Source organism: Oryzias melastigma, linkage group LG8 (genome assembly GCF_002922805.2).
Source record: "Oryzias melastigma strain HK-1 linkage group LG8, ASM292280v2, whole genome shotgun sequence".
NCBI classification, from domain to species: Eukaryota; Metazoa; Chordata; class Actinopteri; order Beloniformes; family Adrianichthyidae; genus Oryzias; species Oryzias melastigma.
In genome coordinates this window covers 348,354-373,403 of record NC_050519.1, presented here as the reverse complement: position 1 = coordinate 373,403, position 25,050 = coordinate 348,354, and the positions used below count along the sequence as shown (strand labels likewise).

At 41.0% G+C, this 25,050-nt stretch overlaps 1 protein-coding gene across 2 annotated transcripts in view; it reads left to right on the top strand.

The window, feature by feature from the left end:
• The window catches only part of grin2ca (glutamate receptor, ionotropic, N-methyl D-aspartate 2Ca), an 81,149-nt gene that overhangs the window by 37,643 nt on the left and 18,456 nt on the right, over nucleotides 1-25,050 (top strand). For both annotated transcript variants that reach the window (XM_024272204.1, XM_024272203.2), the window contains 3 exons: nucleotides 10,984-11,585; nucleotides 17,989-18,103; nucleotides 22,525-22,736. In XM_024272204.1, coding sequence (XP_024127972.1) covers nucleotides 10,984-11,585; nucleotides 17,989-18,103; nucleotides 22,525-22,736 — 929 coding nt within the window. The remainder of the gene's footprint in view (nucleotides 1-10,983; nucleotides 11,586-17,988; nucleotides 18,104-22,524; nucleotides 22,737-25,050) is intronic.

Sequence of the window (25,050 nt, the reverse complement as noted above, 5' to 3'; positions counted from 1 at the left end):
ATCAATCACTGTCATCTGGCTTCGACATGGTGACATCTGTATCATGAAAAAATTGGCTTCATTTGGCTGGAGCGAGAGAAGGTATGACGTTTTTATGGGTGACATCACAGCCACTCAGTCCAGTTCTCAATATACAGTCAATGGACCAAACTCAGCTTTGTAACTAAGACGACTTGCAGAATCTGTGACTAACAAATATTTAACGTTAGAAAACATAATGTAATGGCACACACATTTATGGTTCAGCCCATTTCAAAGGGTAGCTATGTCAAAATTCTCTTTTCAATGAGGAGGTTGGAGTAAAGATAAAGGCTGCTTAGACCTTCAAAAGAAATGCTATAATGTGAGGTGTAAAATGGAGATGAAAAACCTAAAATCTCTGTAACGAGACCCAGACTCAGCTCTCTCATTTAACGTCATTTAAAATCATATTTGAAAACTACAAAACTTAAAAAAAGAGAGCGCTGTTCTCTCACCGATATCCGTGTTTATCATTCCTTTTGTGTCCAAAGTGTCGGCTGCAGCGACGCTCAAAAAACCCGACAGACTGACACTGATGTGCTTCAAACATAATTAAACAATCAAAGGGATTCTTGTACTTTATCACTGCCAAAGAGTCTTATTAGAATCCCTGCTTTAATCGTCACACATTTGGTTCAATATCACGACCTGGATTCAAAGCATCCTTTGAGGCTTTGGTTGTGCGGGACGACTGATCACACACTTCAAATGAACAAAAGTGTGCGGCAGTGGCGGCCAAACCCGGTTGTCTTTGCAGGAACAGAAGCCCCCGGGCTGTTCTCAGAACTGGAGCAGCTCCGTCTGTCCTCCACGCTTTTTGATCTCACTTGTCTGGAACCGCCACATCTACATTTCAAAACTAATGGCAGAGGTGTGGAGCAAACTCTCTCAATGGAGGAGATTTACAAAAAGAGCATAACGCAGCTCGCAGTGTGAGTTAAGATTCAAAGACTCTTTTGGAGACGGTGGTTTAAATCTTTCCAACTTCAGAGTGAGGGTTAATGTCACATTGAGGTTCACACTGAAGTGTCTGATCCTGATTTGAAGCTGAATTTGATTCTTCTGATGTACCTCTTGGTTTGCATTTGTGAAATCAGATGTGAAATCTCACCTGGACTCTGGTCATTTTGAGAACAAGAGTGCTACTCTACTACTCTTGTCTAGTCTCCTAATCAGATTATCTGGTCTTTATAGAAGAAATTGAGGATTGTTTTGGTTCTCCATGGCAAACATGAACAACAAAGTAGTTCAGTGGTTAGGATTCTTGGGTAAAATCCAGACCTGTGAGTTTTGTCATTTTCAAGATGTTACTTTCATATTTCTGTAATTCCATCCATCCATCTTTTTCCGCTCATCCGACACCGGATCCCTGAGCAAAGTTCCCCAGACTTCCCTCTCCCCGGTCACTTCCTCCAGCTCCTCTGGAGGCGTTCCCAAACCAGCTGAGAGTTGTAGTCTCTCCAGAGAGTCCTGGGTCTTCCCCGGGGCCTCCACCCAGTGGGACATGGCCGGAACACCTCTCCAGGGAGGCGTCCAGGAGGCATCCGGATCAGATACCCGAGTCACCTCGACTGGTTCCTCAGAATGTGGAGGATCAGTGGCTCTACTCCGAGCTCTCTCTGGGTGACCGAGATTCTCACCCCATCTCTAAAGCCTCGTTTCCACTGAGCGGTACGGTGTAGTCCAGTATTTTGAGCTTTTCCAATGTAAAATAGACCCATTAAACAGTATCAAACCATAAATCTTGGGGGCTCCAAGAGAAGTCCAATTTAAAAGTAGAATGAAACGGTTGGGGAGGAGTTGCTGTTTCCACCCGCTGACATTAGAAAGTGCCAGTTAAGCGCTAAACTAGCGTTTCAGTTTTCCTCTTCACGGCGGTGTTCTTCTTATCCACCTGCAATCTTCTTTCAAACAGCATGAATTGCCTGTTCTACACGATGTACAAAAAGTAAAACTAGAAAAAGACGAGCTGCTGGATGACCTCAATTGTTGTTATTTTTCTAGTCATCGCACTACAATGACACGCTAGCGGTCTACACCATGCATGTGCCGTGGAAACAAACTGCTCAGTGGAAGCGATGCTGAACTGAGTGGAAACGCTCACCTGAATTAACTGGACAGTACGATACCACTCCTTACCGTACCGGACCGCTCATGGGAACAAGGCTTAAGGGAGTGCCCAGCTACCCCCCAAAGAAAACTCATTTCAGCTGCTTGTAGTCAAGATTTCATTCTTTCAGTCAATACCCAGAGCTCATGATCATAGGGGAGAACTGGAACGAAGATTAACCAGTAAATTGAAAGTTTTGCTTTCTGGCTCAACTCTCTCTTCACCACAACGGACCGGTATAAACCACATAACGCCGGAAAGTCCAATTTGCCTGTCGATCTCAGGCTCCGATCTTCCATCCCTCGTGAACAAGACCCCATGATATTTAAACTCCTCCACCTGTGGCAGCAGCACTCCACCCATCCAGAGAGGGCAAACCTTTCTCCGGTCCAGAACCATGGTCTCCTTGAATCGCCACCTTAACGTGGTGGAGGGCTTTAAGAGCTGGAGTGATCTCAGGAGCTAAGCTGTCCGGGAGTTTTGCTCCAGGCAGACGGGTTCTAGCTGACAAGCCAGAAAAAAGGAGCGATTCAGAACCCCCTTTTCAACTAACAAACACCAAGGCTATGTCTGAATCCTCTCCCTAATCCCCAACTACTAAAAATCATATAGTGCAGGACTATCTAGTGCCCCGGATTTTAAAAGTTATTCGGACACCATGCTCACTACTTATATATATATATATATATATATATAAATAAATGGTAAGTATGACATCACAATGAAGTTAAAATCTTATCAATTTGAGTATTTTACATCATCTATTTATGACTATTGTCTTTTTGTGTATTTAATCATTTTCTTTTGCAAAAATTGTTCAAACGCAATGCATTGTGGTCCATATTCGCCACTGCAGTAAGCATCAATGCAAACTGGTTTTTCCCAAAGACTTCTGGGACATTTATTGTCTCTCATTTTCGGGATGGTAGATTCGTACAGCTCTACAAAATGATGAACTCACTATAAAGTGAGCGGTGAAGGAATTCGGACGCACCACTAGACTTGGCGAGGTTATGTCGCCCAGATTGGCATCACTCTGGAGCCGGGCCCGGGGTCAGTCGGCCCGTGGACCCACCAGCTGCAGGAGAGCTCAAAAGGAGCCGGTGCGATGTGGTTCGGGTGGCAGTCAGAAACAGGAACTCCCATATTTTTCAGATACTTTATCACATTTGTTGGATAAACTGCAGCCCAAGTGTTGTAAGCAGTGGCTGATGGCCAGCGAGTGTCTGTCTCCGGTCACCAGGCAGAATCTGGGTGACGTCAGCAGCTAGCACACTTCCTGCTGAGCGGCGGAGGCAGACATATGTCACCGTGAAGGGCCCATGCCAGAAGTCATCCTCGCAGATGGACTCGGGGAGAGGAGGAGGGATTCAGATGAGGGGATTGGATACATTTATGTGATATGTTTGATTTGAAAAAAAATCATTCAGTTTAGTTTTTACTGTTTTAAGAAAGCAAAAAAATGAACTTTTCAAGACGTGCTGGAATGAAAATGCTCTTTTTAACAATTTCTTGTAGCATTTTCTCATAATGGAGGACATGTATAAATTATTTAAGATTAAAACTGTTTCAGAGTACTTCTGTATTTAAATGGTATTGATCAGGAGCAGATGAAAACCGGATGTTTGAAAAAGCTCCGGTTTATGATGCAGTAACTCCCATGACGAGGCTCAAAATCCTCCTTCTCCGCTCCATTCTGATGCATTCATTTCTAGACAAACAGATCCATGAACGTCTTCATCTTCCTCGTCTAAGCTGGAATCTGGATCTGCTGAGAGCTCTTTGATGATTGAGGATTTATATATAGTTCGAGTGGAACTTGAAAAATATTTTGTGAAGTCCTGTTTCGTATAAAGTTTAAGTCATACTCTGAAAAAATATATAATAATAATAAAATAATAATGATTAGGGCTGGGAACTGATTACAAAAATTAACTAATCACAAATCTGGAAAAACCAATAGTGATTAATTGACTTTTTTTTAGGTTCAGTATTTGCCAGCCACTTATTACCTGTAAATAATCACTATATGAAATTGCACACAAAAATGTTCATTTAGAACATTTATTTTATATATAGAAATATATTTCTCACTGCTGTCTATTTTTTTTCTCATACATTTACTTTATTGTGTTCATGAAAAATAGGAAAATATTATTTTTGGAGAAGTTTGATCCAGCTGAATTTCAGGTCGGCTGGAATCTACACAGGTGGGGGCGTGTCTGTCCACTCTGAACTGCTTGCCTCCCGTGACGTCGATGGGCGGGACTTTCACAGTGAACCGCAGAGTTTCAGCAATTTCGGTTTCGGTTTGTCGGTTTCCTCGTTGGATTTCTAATAACAGACAGTTCGGTTTGGCTCCGCCCCCATAGCAGGTGTACTGCTGCATTACAGTCGTCAGAATGACGTTAGTTCTCCACCTTATTCATTAAAATAAAAGATCACTTTTGTCCAAAAACTACAAACAAATGCGTTATTATCTTAGTAATTTAAAAAAGTTTAACTCAAAGAATATAAAAAAGTTTATTTTAGACTGAGTTGACCTCAAAGCTGCACAGCAGGACATTTGAGGACGTTAATACGTATTAACAAATTAATTATGTCCCATTAATCACATTCACAACCTAATAATAACATGAGGAGGACATTTGTCTTTTTGTTGAATCCACTCTAACAGTTTGTAAAGGTGGTTGAAGATTTACACTTTTAAATCTAGCCTAAAAACATACAGTAAAAACGTTTACTATATTTTTATATAATTGTATTTGTTGTTATTTTTATTTTTCAAGGGCAATTATTTGGTCATTTATTCTTCTTCTTTTTTTTTTACAGTTTTATCCACAATAAATGTCCAAGTGCGTAGGGTTTGATTACGGGACATTCTCTTTTCTTTAAACCGTTGAAGCTGCAAATGATTTCTTTAAAAACTGCAACATGAATAAAGTTCATTGATTTGAATGGTTCTAAATGATCCTATGACTGCATGCAGTTGGGTTTTGATCAGAATCAAAAAAGGAGCAAAAAAGGTCAAAGATGGTTGGATGAGTCTAGATATAAATCTGATCCACTGCATGGAGATCTGAGAGTCAGCAGAGATCAGATCATCACAAACAGAAGCTGCAAGGCAGTGCTAATGGAGTCTCAGGATCTCCATCGTTCCTCCTGGTGGATGTTTAGATCAGATAAACATGTTTAAAATCAAAATGACCAGAAATGCAGCATTTTTTAAAAACACCAGATCTGAATGTGATCTGATGTTTAATCCGCTGAATACTGAAGACCGCGGCGTTTACCCTCCACGACGAACATTTAAGTATCTGATGGCGACTGGTGAAAATCTGCATTATTATGCTCCGTTTCCAGCAGAGCGGAGCGACCGGCAGACCGCCGCTCTGCAGAATAATGGAGTTTATCAAAGAGCCTCAAATATTTGCAGAAATGGCCGGAGGTGAGGATGTTCATTTCAGAGGATGAAACACCAGCGGAGATGAAAGCACTTTCAGTTTGCAGCCCTGCTGTGAACCGACCATTTTTCAAAAGACAAACACAAGTCCTCGTTCTATTTGTGGGGCCAAGTTTAGTAATAATCTACAAACCAACGAGAACAGACTTACTCTGCACTTTAGATGGAATAAAAACAACATTTTCTCCTTTACATTCAATGATTGCTTTGGGAAGAAAATTTAAAAAATTGATTTTTCTTTATGTTTCATTCTTGAAATGAAAGAAAATGCAGGTGAACGCCTAAGATACTAAAGATGGATTCGGCTCTGACTCTGAAACAATTTTAAGTCACTTTAACAAAGCTGTAGAAACTTTAGAAAATCCAAGTTTTTCAGGAAATAATATGAATTAATGGGAACAGTGCTAAAAAATCAAAGATTTCTAAATATGTTAGTGCCTGTATGGTGTCCAAACAAACTACACCGCCTTATTTCTGCAACCAAGGAGCATGCACGTTTCAGTGGAAATGAAAAATCTGTACGACACACCTACTTCTCACCCACTTCCCCCTTATGTGTTGTAGAAATGTCAGTGTTGAGTAATTTACTTTAAAGAAAAATAGTTGATTAGTTACTGGATGAAACTGTAATTAAATGACTTTCATCCACTCACAAAAACATTCTCAAAGGAATAACACAGCACAAACAAAAAAAATCTGTGGGTAATGAAATAATGAGGGTTTATGTAATTGTAATTTAATTACAGAAATTACTTAAAAGTCAAGCAATGTTGAAGATGCCGACTGGTTTTTAGCCTCAGAGGTCAAACTTAATCACACAGGGAGCCAAAATCCTAAACACACCTGAGGTCGAACAGGATAAACATTTAGTGAACACTTTAAACTACATTTTTAAAACTGTAAATCTGTAACTTTTTAATATAATTATGAACAAGATATATCGAATTACCTGTGATAATGCTAGAGTGAATGCTGGAAGCTGAAGACGTTGAAATTGATAGCTGAAAATACAGAAGCTGATAACAGGCAAAAATATTAGCGTAATGCCATTTTAGCCTAATAAACTATATACATAAAAAAAGGATGTAGCTGAAAAAAATAACAACTTCAAAGTAGGCCTAAAAAAACTGAAAAAAAGCCTAAGTTAGCCAAAACAGCTAGTATGTAGCTGAAATATTAGCTAAACCCCAAAATAGCCTAAATAATCTTAGTAAATACCAAAATATTCCTAAAAGCTGCAGAATGTCAATTTTTAAAACTGTAGCTTTTTAACATAATTCTGAATAATAAAAAGGCAGGAATATTATTCCAGAATAAATCAACTTAAACCTTAAATAACTTTCAATATTTTACTCTCCATAAAAATATATTTTGTCAAAATAATACAAGCTAGAAATAAGAACAAGATAACATCAGGTCATTAATAACAATAAAATAAAATGATCTGGAGGGCCGGATAGAATTACCTGGAGGGCCGGATCTGGCCCCCGGGCCTCGACTTTGACACATGTGCTCTAGTTTAATGATTAAGGACAAATGTATTATCACATTACTTTACTTAATTACTGACAAAAGTAATCAAATTACAGTAATTTGATACTTTTTAATTTCTTAGCTGCTTGGTTCAGCTTCTTACGGACCGAAACCCAGTCAGAGCCGCAACGTCTCACCTAATAATGAGTTTATATACATATAAATATATAGAAGTTCCTTTCAAATAAAACAGATCCTGCGTTTAATCAGATCCTCAGCTGCCTCAAATGTACTTAAATTAAAATCGCAAGAAACTTGAGATTTTCTTCTATTATTTTGACTTTCAATGATTTTCTTCTTTTGGTGAATAAAAACATAACATTAGTGTAGAATCCACTTTGTAATCTATAGATGTAAATGTAATAAGATAATGTCACTAATGATAAACCCCTCTGCTAGTAGAAATAAACCTTTTACTATTATTTTGATAAGCTACGTCAAAAATCTTAATCAGTTCATAAATTAGTTTTCTTTAAAGCCAAAGAGCCAAAATGGAGACATAAAAGAACCGCATTTGGCTCCGCAGCCTCAGGTTACAGAGCTCCGTCCTATGATACGCCCCCGCAGCACGCCCATAGAAAAAAGGCAGTGCTTTTTCTTTCTTCACGTTCACTTACCGGCCACCACCTGGATGTTTTATGAGTCACCTGTGTTCAGGTTTGACCGTTTCTCACCCACGTCCACCTGTGAGGGCAGCTGGGGAAAGACTGACAGAAATGATGGCGGACAGAAAACGAAACGCTAAAGCGAGTGTGGAGCTCCTTCGCTGACATTTGACGCTCTAAGGAGATGCGCTACACTCCGAGGGTCCGACTGTGGTCTGTTTGCATCATAAATGTTTGCAGAAGGACGATCATTAAGCAAACATTTGGACCTCTCGGGTTCCTGGACAAACATCTCTGCAGAGGGAGAGTCCAGAACCGCTCCAGGCTTTGCTCTTCGTGTTCTGAACTCTCAGGTTCTCTGTATGGAGGAACGGTTCCCTCCCCAGGGGGAAGAAGGTCGGGGGGGGACAGCCTCTCAGCCCCAAAGAGTTTTTACAGCAGTCAGAAAAACCAAGTTTTCACTGCAGAAATACACGTTTCAGTCCCCACTCACACATTTCTAAGATGTTTCAATTCAACTGGATTTTTACAGATAAACTAATGGATTTATCAACATTTTATTTTAATTCTCAAACATTCAAATACTATTTTTTCTGCAGTTTTAAAAATGTTTGATGTTGATATTCAGATCAAATGTGTGGAATGATCAAAACATTTTTACAAAAAATAATAAAACGGTGCATAAACGAGAGGTCTGCAGCCACATGCAGCCCTGTCAGTCCTCCACTGTGGCTCTCTGGTTAATTAAAAACTTTATCTGTAATAACTAAGTAAGTAAAAAAAATAAAACTTCATTCAACTCATTTACAAACAGTTGAAGGACCTCATGTATCAGAAGATTTTTGAGTGCTGGATTTTCTGTTTTTAGACTAATTCAAGGATTTTAAGTGCCTCTAAAAACTTGTCACTTGAATTATCTCCAATTTAGTTTATTAGATTTGAAATTTTTGGTCTGAAAATGAAAAATCTAATAATTGAGATGAGACACAGGATGTATTTTATTTTGAAAGGAAGTCATGGTAGATCTCTAAAAAAACTAAACTGTTTCAATTATAACAGTTTCAAAAAAAGATTATTTTTATAAAAAAATGTTTGTTTTATTGTTATCATAATAGTAATATTAACATAAAAACACATCTGTGTCTTATTTTCCTGTAAAGTGAGGAAGACGTTGTGGCTCCTGTTGGGATGTTGTCAGTCAGAAATTGATCCAAACGGCTCTTTTAGTGTTGAATATTGTAAATATAACCTAATTCTACACCAGAGCTCTACAACCTTTAACTCTCAAAGATCCGGTTGGTCCAGTTTCTTACAGACTGAAACGCAGCGAGAGACACTTTGTGTTTATGTGACTGTGATGTTCTTCATTTTTTAATTTAGTTTTAAACATTTACAACCTTTGAATTATAAAAGTGTTCGATATTTCTATATAACTGATTTACCTTATTTTACTGTTGGCAGAATAAAAGTTCCTTTCAAAATAAAATACAATCTGTATCAAATCAGATCTCCTGTTGCAGCAGATTAACTTAAACTAAGAAGAAAAAAAAGTCAAAGATGACATTTTATATCATTGTGACTTTGGTTACCTTTATCTTCATAAACGACGTTGGTGTAAATTAAATTTTTTTATACAAAATGTATACATATAATTGCAATTAAATTCCTTGAAGAATGATGTCTCTAAACAGCAACAAAGGACTGCAGCAGATAAGAAAATGTGCATAAATGTATTCTAACAACAGTGGACTAAAGTCTTTAACATCAATTTGCTCAGTTATCTGACGTGTTAAATATCTAAATATAAATGTCAAAACTTAACACTAAAACAATATAGTCTTAACCTGAACCAGGAGTCAGTAACCTGCAGCTCCAGATCCACATGTGGATCTCTCATCTCTCCATGGTGGATCCTTTGACAAAATAAATCATGGAGACTGCTGACCCAGACATGTCCACCGTCAGCAGCTCCTCCGAACCAAAACTACCTCAAGAAAACAAACAAACAAAGCCCACAAACTAAGACTACAAACCCCAAACTAAAATAACGAACCCAGCACTGTAAGACTGCTGAGGACAAAGAGGGAAAAAAGAACAAAAAAAAAGAAAAAAAATCAAATTTTTAAGGTAAAGATTATTTAATTAGCATAACCATGCGGCTGCTTTTAGGTTTAGATCAGTAGAAAACGAACCCAAACGGCTCTTTAACTGTTAAAGGTTGCAGACCTCTGCCTTAAACTANTTGATCAACTCTACCTCCAGAATGAACAGATTTAATATGCAAAGAAAAACTTTGGTAAAAAGTTTGATCTTTTATGAGTTAAAAGCACTTATTATCTTATGCTGCACAACATTGGTTACTAGCTGAACTGAGATGATCCTGTTTGACACAGAGCAGCTTTTATTTTGAAAAGAAGTTAAAAATTAAATTACATTTTGAGATCTGCTAGTTTCTTTTTATATTTTTGCTTTTGTTTGTGTCAAAAAATAGACATAATTCATATTTATTACTGAAAAAAGAAGGTCATGAATGTAAATCCAAACTTCTTAAAGGTTAAAGTAAGACTATGCGGCTGCTTTTAGGTTTAGATCAGTAGAAAACGAACCCAAACGGCTCTTTAACTGTTAAAGGTTGCAGACCTCTGCCTTAAACTATATAAAAAAGAAGAAACTGCATTTAAGTTTTACCTTTGCGATCTAAAAAGTGTTTTAGTTTGTAGTCGGTGCAGCACATTCCTAAAATGACTCATTTTCTTCTGTGGTGTCTCACCTGTACATGAATGATGTTTGTGGAGAGAAAGAGGAAAACAAACTGGTTTAATTTCTCCAGACGTGAAGATTCAAACGTTAAAAACCACATGACAAATGATCCTTTTTGCTCTACTTTTTAAAGCTGCTGCAGCTGCTTTGTTTGGAACGATGAGACTTTAAACGCTGAAGTGAACTCCAGCGGTTTCTTCAGGGACCGGAGCGCTCCGCTCGTCCTCTGATGTCTTATTAAACAGAACAAACGCTGGTTTTCTCCTGAGGTCGCGCCACTTTCACCAAGACAAATGAAAAGCTCAGGCTGGGCGAAGGCGCCATCCCTCTGAATGTGAACGTACAGACGCGTTTGTGCGCTTTAAGTGATGAATGAGTCTGCAGCTGCTGGAAGAGCAGAATGAAGCAGAACCACTTACTGCTGTCAGAACGGCATTACAGAGCGGTCCAGGTCCAGAAGTGTTTTCATGCTCCTCCTCCTCCTCCTGCAGGGTGAAGGCTCCAACTTCCTCCAGCTGGGCTCCTCCATCGAGCAGCAGATCAACGGCATGTTCAAGGTGATGGAGGAGTACAACTGGGACAGCTTCGTGGTGGTGACCAGCCTGTACCCGGGCTACGAAGCCTACGTGGATTACATCAAGTCCTTCACCGACACCAGCTACTTCATGTGGGACCTCCAGGACGTCCTGACCTTCGAGATGTCCGCCGACAGCACCAACGACATCCGGGCGCGCCGGCTGCTGCAGCAGATCGACGCCCAGGTCATCCTGGTCTACTGCTCCCACGAGGAGGCGCAGTACCTGTTCTCCTTCGCCGCCGAGGTGGGGCTGGTGGGGCCCGGTTACATCTGGATTATCCCCAGCCTGGCCGTGGGGAACCCCGACATCCCCCCGCCGGACAGCTTCCCCGTGGGGCTCATCAGCATCATCACGGACCGCTGGAGGATGAGTCTGAGGAAGAGGGTGCGGGACGGCGTGGCCATCGTGGTGAAGGGGGTCCAGAGCTTCCGGAAGGAGAGAGGATTCATCCCTGAAGGTCACAGCGACTGTCACAACCCCGTCAAGCCGTCGGTCACCAACGACACGCTGTTCAGGTACGTCACCGACACTCGGACCTCCTCCGGTCACACAAATGAAACATTTCCAGTTTCAGGAATCCTGCTTGATATTTGAAAACGTTTCAGAGAAGCTCTGGTTTCCTCTGATGGTCCTCCTGGTTCTCACCAGAACTCGTTTGGACCAAACAGGAGAACTTGGGCTCTCTGAAGCAACAGTCTCTCTCCTTTATGAGGCCTCAGACTGGATTCAAGTCAGACAATATTTAAGCAGACCGGTTTATACGAGGCTGACGTTGGGGTTCAAGATGTTAAACTTCAAATTTCCTTCAAGCTTTGGTCACATGAACTCCTATGATCTCCTACAGGTGCTGCAGGTTTTTGGGTGGTCCAGGCCCGTGAAGGGTTGCTGCATCTTAAAGGGAACACAGGAGGTTTAAGTGAAAAAATTAACCTCAAGACTGAAGCAAATGCACTTTTAGAGCTGTAGGAGACGTTCAGTTAAAGCCTCAGTCGAATGCAGCTCTGAGGAAGGGGTTAACGGGAACGGTTCTGAGGGATTCTGGGTTGTCCGGTCTGAGGGATTCTGGGTTGTCCGGTCTGAGGGATTCTGGGTTGTCCGGTCCGTGGAGGGTCGTAGAGGACCGCAGGCGTGTCTTGGAGTTCCCTTCAGGCTCATACGACCACCTGAAGGGACGTCATGACAATGGATCATATCATTATCTGTGTATGGTAGGGTATCGTGTCGTATTTGTAAAGGCGCATTCACACCCAATGCGTTTCACACGGCACAGAGTTTTAATGTCACGTTAGTGGAACAGACTCGACATGAGGCGAAATGAAGCCCCGCGATGTGATCTGAACGACAGATGTGGCGTGAAGGTCTACAGCAGCTCGATTTGAGCGGCGAGGCCAAACTTTAAATATCTGAATTTTGACAAGTCGCTGCATCTCATCAGCCAATCAGGAGCTCAGCTTTGGACATGACGTTTTCATCAGCGGGTAGAATATGAATCCAAAGCGAACGTTTTTGTCCAGAACTTTCTTCTTTTTCATTAACCCGTTGGAGCCGCAGGTTCTCAGAGTTCATCCGGTTACTTCAGGGTGAAGGCGGGAAACACTCCGGACAGATCGGCGGCTTCATCGCGGTGGAGCTCACTCGCTCCGTATGCCGGCAGACAGAGCCGCTGCTGTGGGGTTCGGAGGCTGCCGGCTCGGGCCTCATCCAGACATTAAAGAAAACGCGCACGTATCACGTGCACAGCGCTAACGGGCTCCTTGCTCAGTCTCCAGGTTCACTGAGAGGTCGACATCTTGGTATTTAGTGGGGCAGCAAAAAACTGTACAGGTTTGAAAAAAAAAAATGGTGTCGCTCTCTAGGACATAGTTTCTGCAGAGCAGCAGGACTTCAGAAATTGTTGAATTGTCTAGAATTGTTCAGTCTAGACTGGAAGCGTGTGGTCCCCCCAGCATAGATTCCGCCATCATCAGAATAGCGAACATGCTAAAAACAGCATTTACATTGCAGTGGGACTTAAACACAAAATAATATTTAAATATTTTCTCTGAGCTTCTCAGCAGCCTCTATAATTTACTTATGGACAACTTCACGTCTCCTCAAATTTGGAACCGTGTCCTCTGTAAAACATCAGCAGCTGGTTTAAATTGATTAAAATGTCATAATAGAATTTTTCTTAATCATTAAAGTAGAGACTAAAACTTCAGCCCCGTTTGACTTTGAGTTTGACTATCAAGGTCAAACTAAAATAACAAAACCCAGCAGTGTAAGACTGCTGAGAACCAAGAGGGGATAAAGAACACAAATGATAAATAAAAGAAAAATATAATAGCATTTTTTTAAGTAAGGATTACTTAATTAGTATTTAATTTACTTTAGTTAAATATATAAATTGATGTCTGAGGTTCACAAAGATGATAAACTCTGTAGGTTTTAACATCCTGTTGACCTGAAGACGTCTTGTTTGTTCAACTCTACCTCCAGAATGAACAGATTTATATGTAAAGCAAAACTTTGGTAAAAAGTTTGATCTTTTGAGTTCAAAGCACATATTATCTTATGCTGAACAACATTGGTTAAAATAAATAAATAAATTTAAAAAAAATCTAATTTTCAGAGATCCTCGGTTCTTTCTAGAAATTTGCTTTTGTTTGTGCCAAAAAATAGACATAATTCATATTTATCGTTAAAAGAAGGTTTGGATCAGTAGAAAACGAACCCAAATGGCTCTTTTACTGTTAAGGGTTGCCGACCCCCGTCGTCTTGAGGTGGTTTGGCTGCTTTGATGTTATTTGTAATCGTCAAAAATCATAATTCACAAAGTCTAAACCCAAATACATTAAGACACAAAGTCAATATTCAGACTGAATCACATAACGGCAACGTTTTCTGCTAAAATCCCTCAAATCCTCGAGAACAAAGTCAGTGTTTGTGAAAGACAGAAAGATAAGTGATTGTAAACAGAGAAACTGAACGGCTGTTTTTCTGGTAAAAACTCAGATTTTCTATCAGCTGAATGCAAACAATATAAAAGGCAAAGAGGATAAAAGTGATAATTATATAGAAATAATTCACTAAATGTCTTCATTTATAGATATATACAATATCAAAGATAAAACAAAAACCAGGTGCTGAGTTTAGTGAGGAACTCCCTCCTGATGAAAACAGAAACAGAAGCGAAGCTCTTCGTTAGGAATTAATCCGCATAAAAACCAAACGAGCATCAAGTTCAGAACCGGAGTCAGCAGTCGGCTTACAGAGAATCTCTTTGGGCAGATTGTGGTTTCTCAGTATTTGGAACAGTTTTATAAACCCTTTTTAAAAAAAAAACTGGTTAAAAGCTGAAATATTTATCGGTTCAATTCTCAGATGTCAACAAATCGTGACAAAAGATTTGTGGTTTGAGTGGATCGGTTCTGATCCGCAAACGCCCGCCAACACCCCCCCACCCCCCGTCGGCAGCGTTTTCGATGAGTCGCCGTTCATCATCAAACTTCTGCTCCAATCCGTCCAGATTTTTGTTCAGAACCTGCAGGGATGCAACTTTCCTTCAATCAACCAAACCCGGGTTTTGGTTCTGAACACAGCCGACCCCCCGGCCCAGTCTGAGGGCTGACTCGAGGGTCAGTCAGTTGGTTTCCCTCCGCCGGCTCTGCTCACATTCATCACCTGCTCTCCTCACACAGAGGCCTCACCTGTTAATGAGATTACCGCACGCCACCAGATTAAATGGGCCTTTCACACCCACCAGGCGGGGGCCGGCCCCCTCGCGCCGGGTTTTCATCACCTCAGCCGGGGCGAGAGCGGCGTCACACCATGCGAGGGATTAACGACACAATCGGGGACGGTTTTAGCGAGGAACACGAGTCAAACTTCTGAACGAGTTCAGAAAAACTTTAGAGGAAACAAACTCCAAAATAAAAGCTGCAGAGATAAAACAGATTTTTCATCCATTAACTGTTTTCATAATTAGAATTTATTTAGGAATATTCTCTCAAAAAAGACATTTGAGGTACTTAACCCCTAATGTTGATGCAGAAATGCATCAAACCAAAATCACTTTCATTTTGCATTAAAGGAAAAAGGAGGAAATAAATTCTGGATTCAAAGGGATAAAACGAAAAGATTTAAGTGAAGAAATGAGCATCAAGACTCAGAAACACTAAACAAACGTGTAAAATGTATTTATTTCATCCGGATATCTCCTCATCATGACTTCTATTATGCGTAGCTGCATCTTGTCCAGGTCGTTTGTAAACGAGTTTTTCATCTCAAGTCTTTTATCTGGTTAAACAAAGGAAATCAAGACAGAAGAAAACACAGTTTTACAGCGTAAGAGACGTTCAGTTCAGTCTAAAGACGCGTTCACGCCAAACATCGTTAAAGCGTGGCCGCCTCTCCTTCACCACGCAGGGAATTCACTTCTCGCCACTCTTGCTGCCTGTGGGAGGAGCTACCAGCTAATGGTTTTAGCCTGATCGCTACATGGAGTGGTGTCTGTGTTTATCTCTCTTCTAAAGTATGGAAGACACAGACGATGTTGAGAAATCCGGTTCATTTATTGTGAAGAGTTCTCCTGAAACATCGGTAATCATGTCGGGGTTCATGAGGTCATTCAGGGATTCTCCCGGTGACTGAAGCTTCCACGGTGTTTCTGTGTCTCTGTGACGGAGTTTGAAGGCTCACTCTCACCATTAATCCAAGATGAGGAAAACAAAATTAGAGGACCTTTTATACTTTATCATAAAGTTCAGGAGGTCTGAGCAGGCCGCCTTCCCACCCGTCAGCGTTTCTCTGCCTGACGTCAAAGCGAGCGACCAGCGATCTGTCCAGAGTGTTTCCTGCCTTCGCCAAACAGTAGCCAGACGGGCTCTGATAACCCCGCGACCCCAGCGGGTTAAGAAGATAGAAGTTCAGGACAAAAACGCTCACTTTGGACTCGTGTTCTACCTGCTGATCGAGTCAATGGAAACATCACATGCCCAAAGATGAGTTCCTGATTGGCAGATGTGCCACGGCGACCTGCTAAAATTCAGATATTTGAACTCTTGCCGCGTGTAACAAGGACGTTTGGATCCATATCCAGGCGGGTACGTTTTATGGCAGAACAAAGTCACAAGCCAAGAAGAGTCAAAAACGTGGAGCGAGACAGGGAGGCGAGGAGAAACAGGAAAAGGTCAAAACATGGAAAGATAAAAGATGGAAAAGAACCGCTCAGGATCGCTAGGCAGACGCTAGACAAAACTTCAAAAAGTCCAAACGGGGAGTCTGATGAGAAATGACGGTGATGACGTGGAGGGAGAATGTTGATTGACGGCAGGTGGAGAGAGGGTGTAGCAGAGGAGGTTAATACTTCGGAAGGGGCTCCCTCTGGTGGTTGGAGGTGGAACTGGAAGACTGAGCCCTGACACAGCGTGTTAAATCGTCCTGCTGCCAGACTGTCGCTCAAATGATGCCGGTGGTCCGCAGATCGCGTCTTTATAGTTAGGCGTGTTTGAGATGACCCAAGCTATTATAGCGTTTATATTATTTTTAACATCTGTCAGGGAACAATAGATAAAAAATAAATACTGGGTTAATTTACTGTTCATTGTCCCAGAGAAATAAATAAAATTCAAATTAAGTTTTAAAGGCAACAATAACACACATAACCACGGATGATTTGAAATATTCATTTTTACATCAGTGATTCACTGCTTTCCAAAAAGAGGTTCCAGAAAGAACTGTTAGGACACAGTTTCCCACAATGCATTGCTTTGTAGTCCTCAAGGTGGCTTGCAGACAGCACAGAACCTATTTTCTGGCTGCGCTGGCTTAGCTAGGCACCTTGAACACGAGACTTTGTGTTGGTGCAAAAAACAAAGCAGCACACACCGTGCCGCACGTGACCCGCTCAGCGCCGCAGGTGACCCGCTCAGCGCCGCAGGTAACCCGCTCAGCGCCACAGGTGGCCCGTGCTGCGCCGCAGGTGACTCGCTCAGCGCTGCGTCCACCTTGGTCATCTCAAACACACTTATTGACTTAACATTAACATTAAAAATGGCCGCCTCTGCTGCATGAATCACATTCTGTGTGAACGCCGCATTAGTCACATGCATCCATATGGGGGGGCGGCTGGACGAGTTCTGTGGGGTTTTGGGTTGCCCAGGTCTTTGAAGAGTCGTAAAGAAGAGCGGTTCCATCTTTACTAAGACCTATCGCCCGCAGCACACCCATAGGAAAAAAATTAACTTTCTGAACGGTCTACCACCGTAATATTTCCTGCAGGTCACCTGAGTGTCCTGAACAGCTTTGATTATTTTTCACCTGTATGAGCAGTTAAGACTTGAGCTTTACTGAAGAAGGAGATTAAGAAATACCCAATTAAAACTGAATTAAAGAACATAACAGAGCAGAGGAAACGGTCTCAGATATGAGGGTAAAGTGAGGAGAACAGCTTTGGTCGGAGGAGGTCCGGACAAACCAAACAAAGATTTTTATTGAGCGGATCAGTCAGACTCTTCCAACCACACCGTGACATTAAACCAGCTAACAAACGGAAAAGTCAACAAGCTAACCAGCACAGGAATGACGTCGCTCTGACTCAGTCCTCTGACAACACAAGTTTTCTAGAAGTTGAAGTCGGAGCTAAACCCTGATGAGCTCCAGCTTCAACCCGACCAGGACTTCAAGGTCGGACAGACCTAAAACTGGTGCAGACTTTGTTTTTGGTGAGGAAGCAGCTGTACGACACGACTCTAAAATGTCTGTTGATCCGTCAAACCAAAGAGTGACTGAACGTACAGACGACCAGAAATCAGACGACACTCTGAACCGTAGCTCAGGTTGAGTCCTTTATCTGTCCAACACCAAAGCGGTCTTCTATAAACTCTCACCTTTTTCCTCTGCATCGGTACAAAAGGACATTTGTCTGTTTGTCTTCAGGCACATGCTGAACGTAACATGGGAACACAACGACTTCTCCTTCAACAACAACGGATACCTGGTGAATCCGGCCATGATCATAATCACTCTGGACAGGGAGAGGCAGTGGGACAAGGTAAGCTTTTCCTCAAACCGCTGTTGAGGGCCGGAGGCTGGACGCTGATCCCACGAGAGCCGACACGGAGAGCCGCCAGAACAGGCCGCTTTAACGTGCTGTCTGCAGCAGGAAGTGCACGGCTCTGACAGCGGCGCCGTGACCGCACCAGCTGTGGGACTCGAACATTTCTAACTCGACGGAGGGGACGGAAAACAGAGCAGGAAGCTCCTCACTGATCCATTACCTTCAGAATAGGGAAATTCAGATCCTTAATGATCAAACGCTGCAGAATCTTTTTTTAAAGTCCCACTCTGAAATACAAACAAAACCGAAAATACAAAAGTAGAATCTTGTGATGGTTTGTTACAGAAATCCTTTTGGGTGTATTCAAGATGGTAACAAACCTCTGTCAAAAAAATAAAATAAAATAAAATAAAATACAACAAGTTAACAGAGAGAACTAAACTAAATCTAATACAGAAAACCAAATAACTGACATAACGATTCCAAATCAGATTGATTTTATAAATATTAAGTTGGCAAACATCTATTATTATTATTTTTATTTTTAAAATCAAATCCCACTTTTATACCTTGAGATCAAAATCCTCTTTAGGTTATTTTGATTGAATCTTGTTATCAAGAACTTATACTCATTTAATAGTTTGCTGCCGCAGTAACGGAACGAAAATTTAACTTGTGATTTATGGATAGAAGAAACGGTGGAATGTCTGCTCCTGTCTGCTACATAAGAGTGGAGTGGATTTGTTTGGGTTTTGGAAATTGTTAAAATATTTGACCTAATTAATTATTACAGAAAATGTAAGTATCTGACGGATATTGATATAAATATTTAAAAACTGTAATTCAGCCTGAGATTACCATAAAATTAAATTTTGACATCACATTTAAACTTTATCGACTTATTTTCTTTTTACTTTATTAAGTCACTGGATGTTATAGAGTTAATTAGTTAATTATAGAGTTAATTAGTTAATTATAGAGTTAATTTGTGTTTTCAAGTCCCAACTGAACAACATTGATCCGTTCAGAGCAGAAGATGGATGTTATTTTTATTGAAAATAATACAACAAATAAAAATACACTAAGTTTATTGGGAAATTAAGTTCAAATTAAATTGAATAAATAATTAAAGAATTAAATCTTGACCCCTTTTGATGTAAATATGCATCCAACCACTTCTCCAAAATTATTTCATTTTAGCATCTGCTTAAAAGCAAACATAATTTTTTTTTTTTTTAGCTACAAGTAAATTCAGGCATAAAAGGTTTAGGCTATTCATCTCTAAAATGTTGCTTTTAAATGTTTCCAGTAATTGAATAATAAAAGTGTCATATTTTTCTATAATAACAACTTTAACCTTTGACATACGAACAGTCCCTTTCAAAATAAAGTCCATCCTCCTGTTGCAGCCGATTTGCTTAAAATGAAACAATAATCCAGTCAAATCTGACAGTTTCCATCAGTGTGATAACTAAATGTTTTTGTTCAGCATAGATTAGAACATGGGCTGAAATAAGAAATAACTTTCTTTTTTCTTGAAAACGTAGGAGCCAGTGATGGAGGGCAGACCCCTGATCTTCACGGAGAATTAACCGCCAAGTTAACCCTTTAACACCTTCAACATCTTTAACAAACTGTAACTTTTCAACCGTTAACAGGATAATAACAGGATCATGCCGCACGACAAGAAATACAAGCAAAATTAGATCCTTATTGGAACATTACATCATGCTGCATGAAAATTCATCATTTTATTTACATTTAAACTTAAAACAAACAATACTTAAAGACTTTTTCAGCTCATTATCTAAGAAATTATTTTTTTTCTCCCCAGCAAAGGAAATATTCATTTGTTCAAGTGTAGTTTCTACTTTAGGTACTTTAAAGTCATCATTTCTTCTACTATTTCCTTCATTTATAACTAAAAGATTTTGTAAAACGGATGAAAACATCACAGTTTTTTGGATTAAACATGACCAGCAGCGTCTGCAAAGAACGTAAATCTTTAAATGTGAGAATTCTCGTCTTCACAAATAGTTTATAAGGAGTCAGATGCTGATATATATTTTTTTGCAGGATTATTAAAGGTTCTAAGTTGATTTATAAGAATTTCCCCAGACTTCCAAACAGTATGAAAAATACAGTAAAATCAAGGAGGAATAAAAAATATGCAAGTTAAGAGTAGAAATGATGTGTTGAAGACAAATACAAATTGGATTTAAAACAGACGTCTAAATGCAAAACTAAATCTTATATTCAAATGTGTGCCCAACGTCCTCTTTCTACAGACGTTTCTTCTCGACAGAGATCTCAGCACATTTGGGAACACTTTGAAAATAGATGATCAGAACTTTCCTGGTGGCCTCAAACCTTCCAACCTGAACCTGTGATCACCTGAGCCGGCCCGTTAGTGTGTACCTGCCCTCAGGTGCGGTGAGGACAGGTCACGTTTGATCAGAGGGACAATAATTGAAAAGCCTGAGAGTCTCCAGCTCTGATTGTTCCTTTCATTCCCTCCGTGGTTCCCGCCCTCCCCCCTCCAGCGCTCTGACCCTCACGTAAACCTTCCTGCGAGGAAGCAGAACGGCAGATTTCCTATTCCTGTGGAGAAAAACGTTTTGCTCATTTCACTAAATTTCCGTGCGAGGCAATCGGTTTTCTGTGCTTAACTTTGCGTCGCCTCCGACCCATTTTCTCTGCAGGCTGAAAATCAATTCCTTCAGTGGATTGCCTTTCAGCCGGCGCTCTCATTCTGCGGGGCAGCGGCGGTTCCAGCCATACATCACCTGTGTGTGTAACCTGCCAGCCTCAGAAACATAAACCACGCCGCCGCACAGGCTTTTCTCACTTATTAAACCCCCATCACTGCGGCGCTTTCATCACACGGTTCTCCTGGAGCCGGCTGCTCCCTGGAGGAACCGGAGCTGAGAGTCGTGAGGAAGATGGAGGAAGAGCATGACAAAAGAGGAGCGACGGGGGAGCGGCCTCAGAAGGACGACGACAGCTCCCGACAGAGCTCTTATCGCAGTTTATACACTACAGGACGCTGTGCATCTGTAATGTACTCCAACCCGGAAATTATCGCCTGTGCGCTCCAAATGGATTTGAGAATAATGAAAAAAAAATCTAATTTTATTTCCTGAATGGGAGCCCAGCAGCTCATAGATTCTCCTCCACATTACTGTGGAGCTGCGGGGCATGGCAATGCTTCCTCTGTCTTTGCTAACATTTCTTCTGTCTGTCCAGGAATTATTGACATTTAGAGAAATGAACCAGAAAGACGGTAAACATTTATTTGACATGTGCAGCATCTGTCCGAGAGTTTATCCATCATGTGACAGCAGAGGTGAAGATGAAACAGATCTGATGCTGAGCCACTCCCGTTATGTAAGCTTCTCTCGGGGTGTCAAAGAAAAGAACCGGGCTTTGGATCCGGGCGTCTCTCAAGTTCTCCAGACGTTAAAGAAACCCTCCGTTAACGTCTCTCTCCCACACAAACACTGTCTGATGAGACCCGAGCTTTTGATTGCAGGTTCTGTCCAATTTAGTATAAAAAAACAAAACTAAGTTCTGCAGTCTGAGCTGCAGCCATTCCAGCTTTGTGGACTCAAACAGTCGATTTATTCCAAAAATATCACAGAAAAACAAAGGAAACTGAGATGTAGACGACAGATCTGTATGTGAGAACTGGACTGAGTGAGACTGACATCATCCATAGAAAATGGTTTACTTCCGGCTTCAATCAAATAACCTTTACTAATTAGAGTGTAAAAATACATTTTAATATTCTGGAAATATCCCAAGAATATCGACTCCACGTTTGATGTTGGGTAAGAAACTGTTCAAGGACAAATAAAGGCTCAATATATTTAGACTTGTATTATAATTCCAAGTATACTTGAAATTATGAACGTGTAAACATGAATTTGCAGAATCTAAATGTAAACTAAAAGTATACCATCTCATCTTTAATTATAAAAAAGGACACTAAAACAAACCCGAGGATACTTATGTTTGGTAAGATAATGAACATAAAAACAACATTTATTGTCAGAAAGTCTTTTGCTGATTGAAATGTTTTTATTCTTGTGAGATCCAAGTTTTTATTTTTTACGGTTCCAGAAGGATTTTCCTTAAAACTGAAGCAGCTCATGGTTCCTGCAGCTCCTCTTCCTGTTCCTGCAGCATTCCTTAAGAGTGTTGGCGTCTGTTCACATTGAAGCAACACCTCCCTCTGAGAGGAGCTGCGATTAGCTGATAACCCAATATAGAAACTAGACTGGCTGAGCGTTTGTGTTGGTGCGTCTCCTTCACAGGTCTCTGTTTGTGTCGTAACAAACAGCATCACGGCGGCCATCTGCTGTTTTGCAGAGACTGTTTCCTCCTGCTGACCCCCCTCCCTCTCTGACCCCCAGGTGGGGACCTACGAGACGAGCATCCTGCAGATGAGATACCCGGTGTGGCCGCGCTTCGGCTCCTACCTGGAGCCGGTGTCGGATTACAGACACCTGACCGTGGCCACGCTGGAGGAGCGGCCCTTCGTCATCGTGGAGGCGGTGGACCCCGCCACGGGTACTTGTGTTAGCAACACCGTACCCTGCCGCCGGCAGTCCAACAAGACGGAGGCGTAAGTAAAGCAGAAATGAAGCACAGATCGCATTCGCTCCGTCTGTTGACGGAGGAGACAAATGTTTGAACAGATGCTCAGCCGCTCATGTTTGGGCCAGGAGATGATGGGGGGAGGGGTCTTAATTATTGCTCTGATTTGGTTCAGCCAGCTAAATCTATAACATCTATTTACTCTCTTGAGAATCAGCTGATGTGACAGCAGACGTGGATTCAAGTTTCTATGACAAACTCGGGTTTGTGAATCCTCTCCAGTCTCCTGACGTCTGATCCAACAGCTCCAGAGGAAAACATCCCAAGACTTTCAGTTTTGTTTCATATTTTAATAGTTTTACTTTTTGTCTAGAAAACAAAACAAGCATTTATTTTTTGGTTTTGTGCAACAAACACTCTTATTTGGGGATTTTTTTGTTTCCATGCTCTTGTTCCATCACATTATGAGCCATGAATATTGCAGTTCCTTCTATGACCACTAGGGAAGGCTGCTGCTTCTCCAACATTGCATCAAAGTTGAACCCATTTACACTTTGGTTTCTTCAGCTTTTTTTGAGGGTTTTTGTTTCTTTCATTTTTTCCAACAAGAAACATAGTTTTTGATTGCAAATAAGTTAACCAATGAGTTCTACGGAGCTTTAAAGGGAACCAAACAGTAAATCTACTTTTTTTGGCCGTTGACTTCTACAAATGGAGCCACATTTTGGACAATTCAAAATAAACTTATTTGATTCCTGAAATTATGGTCTAAAACTTCATTGTTAGTAATCTTGTGATTATTTCTAACTTGTATCATTTTGACAAAATATGTTTTTGAGTAAAATATTGAAAGTTATTTAAGGTTTAAGTTGATTTATTCTGGAATAATATTCCTGCCTTTTATTGTTCATAATTATGTTAGAAAGTTACAGTTTTAAAGTTTTAAAAAATTGGCATTCTGCAGCTTTTTGGACTATTTTGACATTTACTAAGATTTTAAGGCAAATATTTCAGCTAAATGTTTTGGCTAATTTAGGCTTTTTAAATTTCAGTGTTTTTAACTATCAATTTCAACATCTTCATTGGCCAAATTCCTCTTCCAGCATTCACACTAGCATTATCACAGGTAATGCTATCGCTCTAGTTCATAATTATGTTAAAAAGTGTGTTTTGGATTTTGGCCCCCTGTGCGACTCAGTTTGACACCCTGAATTAAATGATTTTACTTTGATTTTTAGCTGTATCTAATCCTCCTCTTCATCCATGAACTTCCTCTTCGGTCTTTCCTGGTATCTGCAGCTTCCTTTTCCCATCATCATCACTCCTCCTCCTCTCATTGTGTCCAAACATCTCCATCTCCCATGATCATTCCTCCAGAGTGAATGTCAAGAACTCTGAACCCACATTCATACAGAAACTACATTTAAACATGAAACAATGAAGTGAAGTGACAGAATCTGCAGTTTAATCACCAGCTCAGCTCTTTACTGATGGAGTTATAATGTAAATGTCGTTTAGCTGGAATCTGTTTACTTCCTTTCTCTAAAGACTCCATCATTTTCAAATGGTCTATACGTCTGTATCTGAATCCTCATCAGCTCTCATTGAAGCTCCGCCTCCTTCCTGGAGGTGAACAAACATTTGAGTAAAGTTCCTCCGTTCCTTCATCATCTCCTAAAGCGTCGTTGGTTCAGAGGACTCAAACCTGCTGAAGCTCCCTCAGGTGTTCGGACATGTTAACATGTCCACCTTAATTGATTTCTTATCTAATTTGAGGGTGCCATTAGCGGGGAGATAAGGAGGCCCTCCTCCCCCATCAGCACACGCATGGCGTCTTATCACTCCGGGAGGTGACGCACTCATTAGGCTGCTCGGCCACAGAGCAATATCCCAGAGATCACCCTCTGACCCAATCAGGGAAGTATATGAGCTGCATGTTGGGTATCAATTAGATGGAGCGATTAGAGCAGCTCGTTAATTCTGAGAGACTGATACGGCTGTTCATTAGCAGCTGAGAGAAACATTATCCATTACTGACAGAGGCGTTAACGAGGTGAAGAACCTTTCTGCGTTATGGAACGCTAATGCTCCTGCAGACGGACAGACGCTTTCGCACAGGGACGGCGAGAAAAGAGGCGTGAAGACTGTAGCCGTCTGATGATGACGGCTCAGCTGCTTCACAGGAACACAGTCCACGAGTCTGTAACCACGCCTCTGTAACCACACGTCTGTAACCACTCGTCTGTAACCACGCCTCTGTAACCACGCGTCTGTAACCGCACATCTGTAACCGCACATCTGTAACCGCACATCTGTAACCGCGCGTCTGTAACCACGCCTCT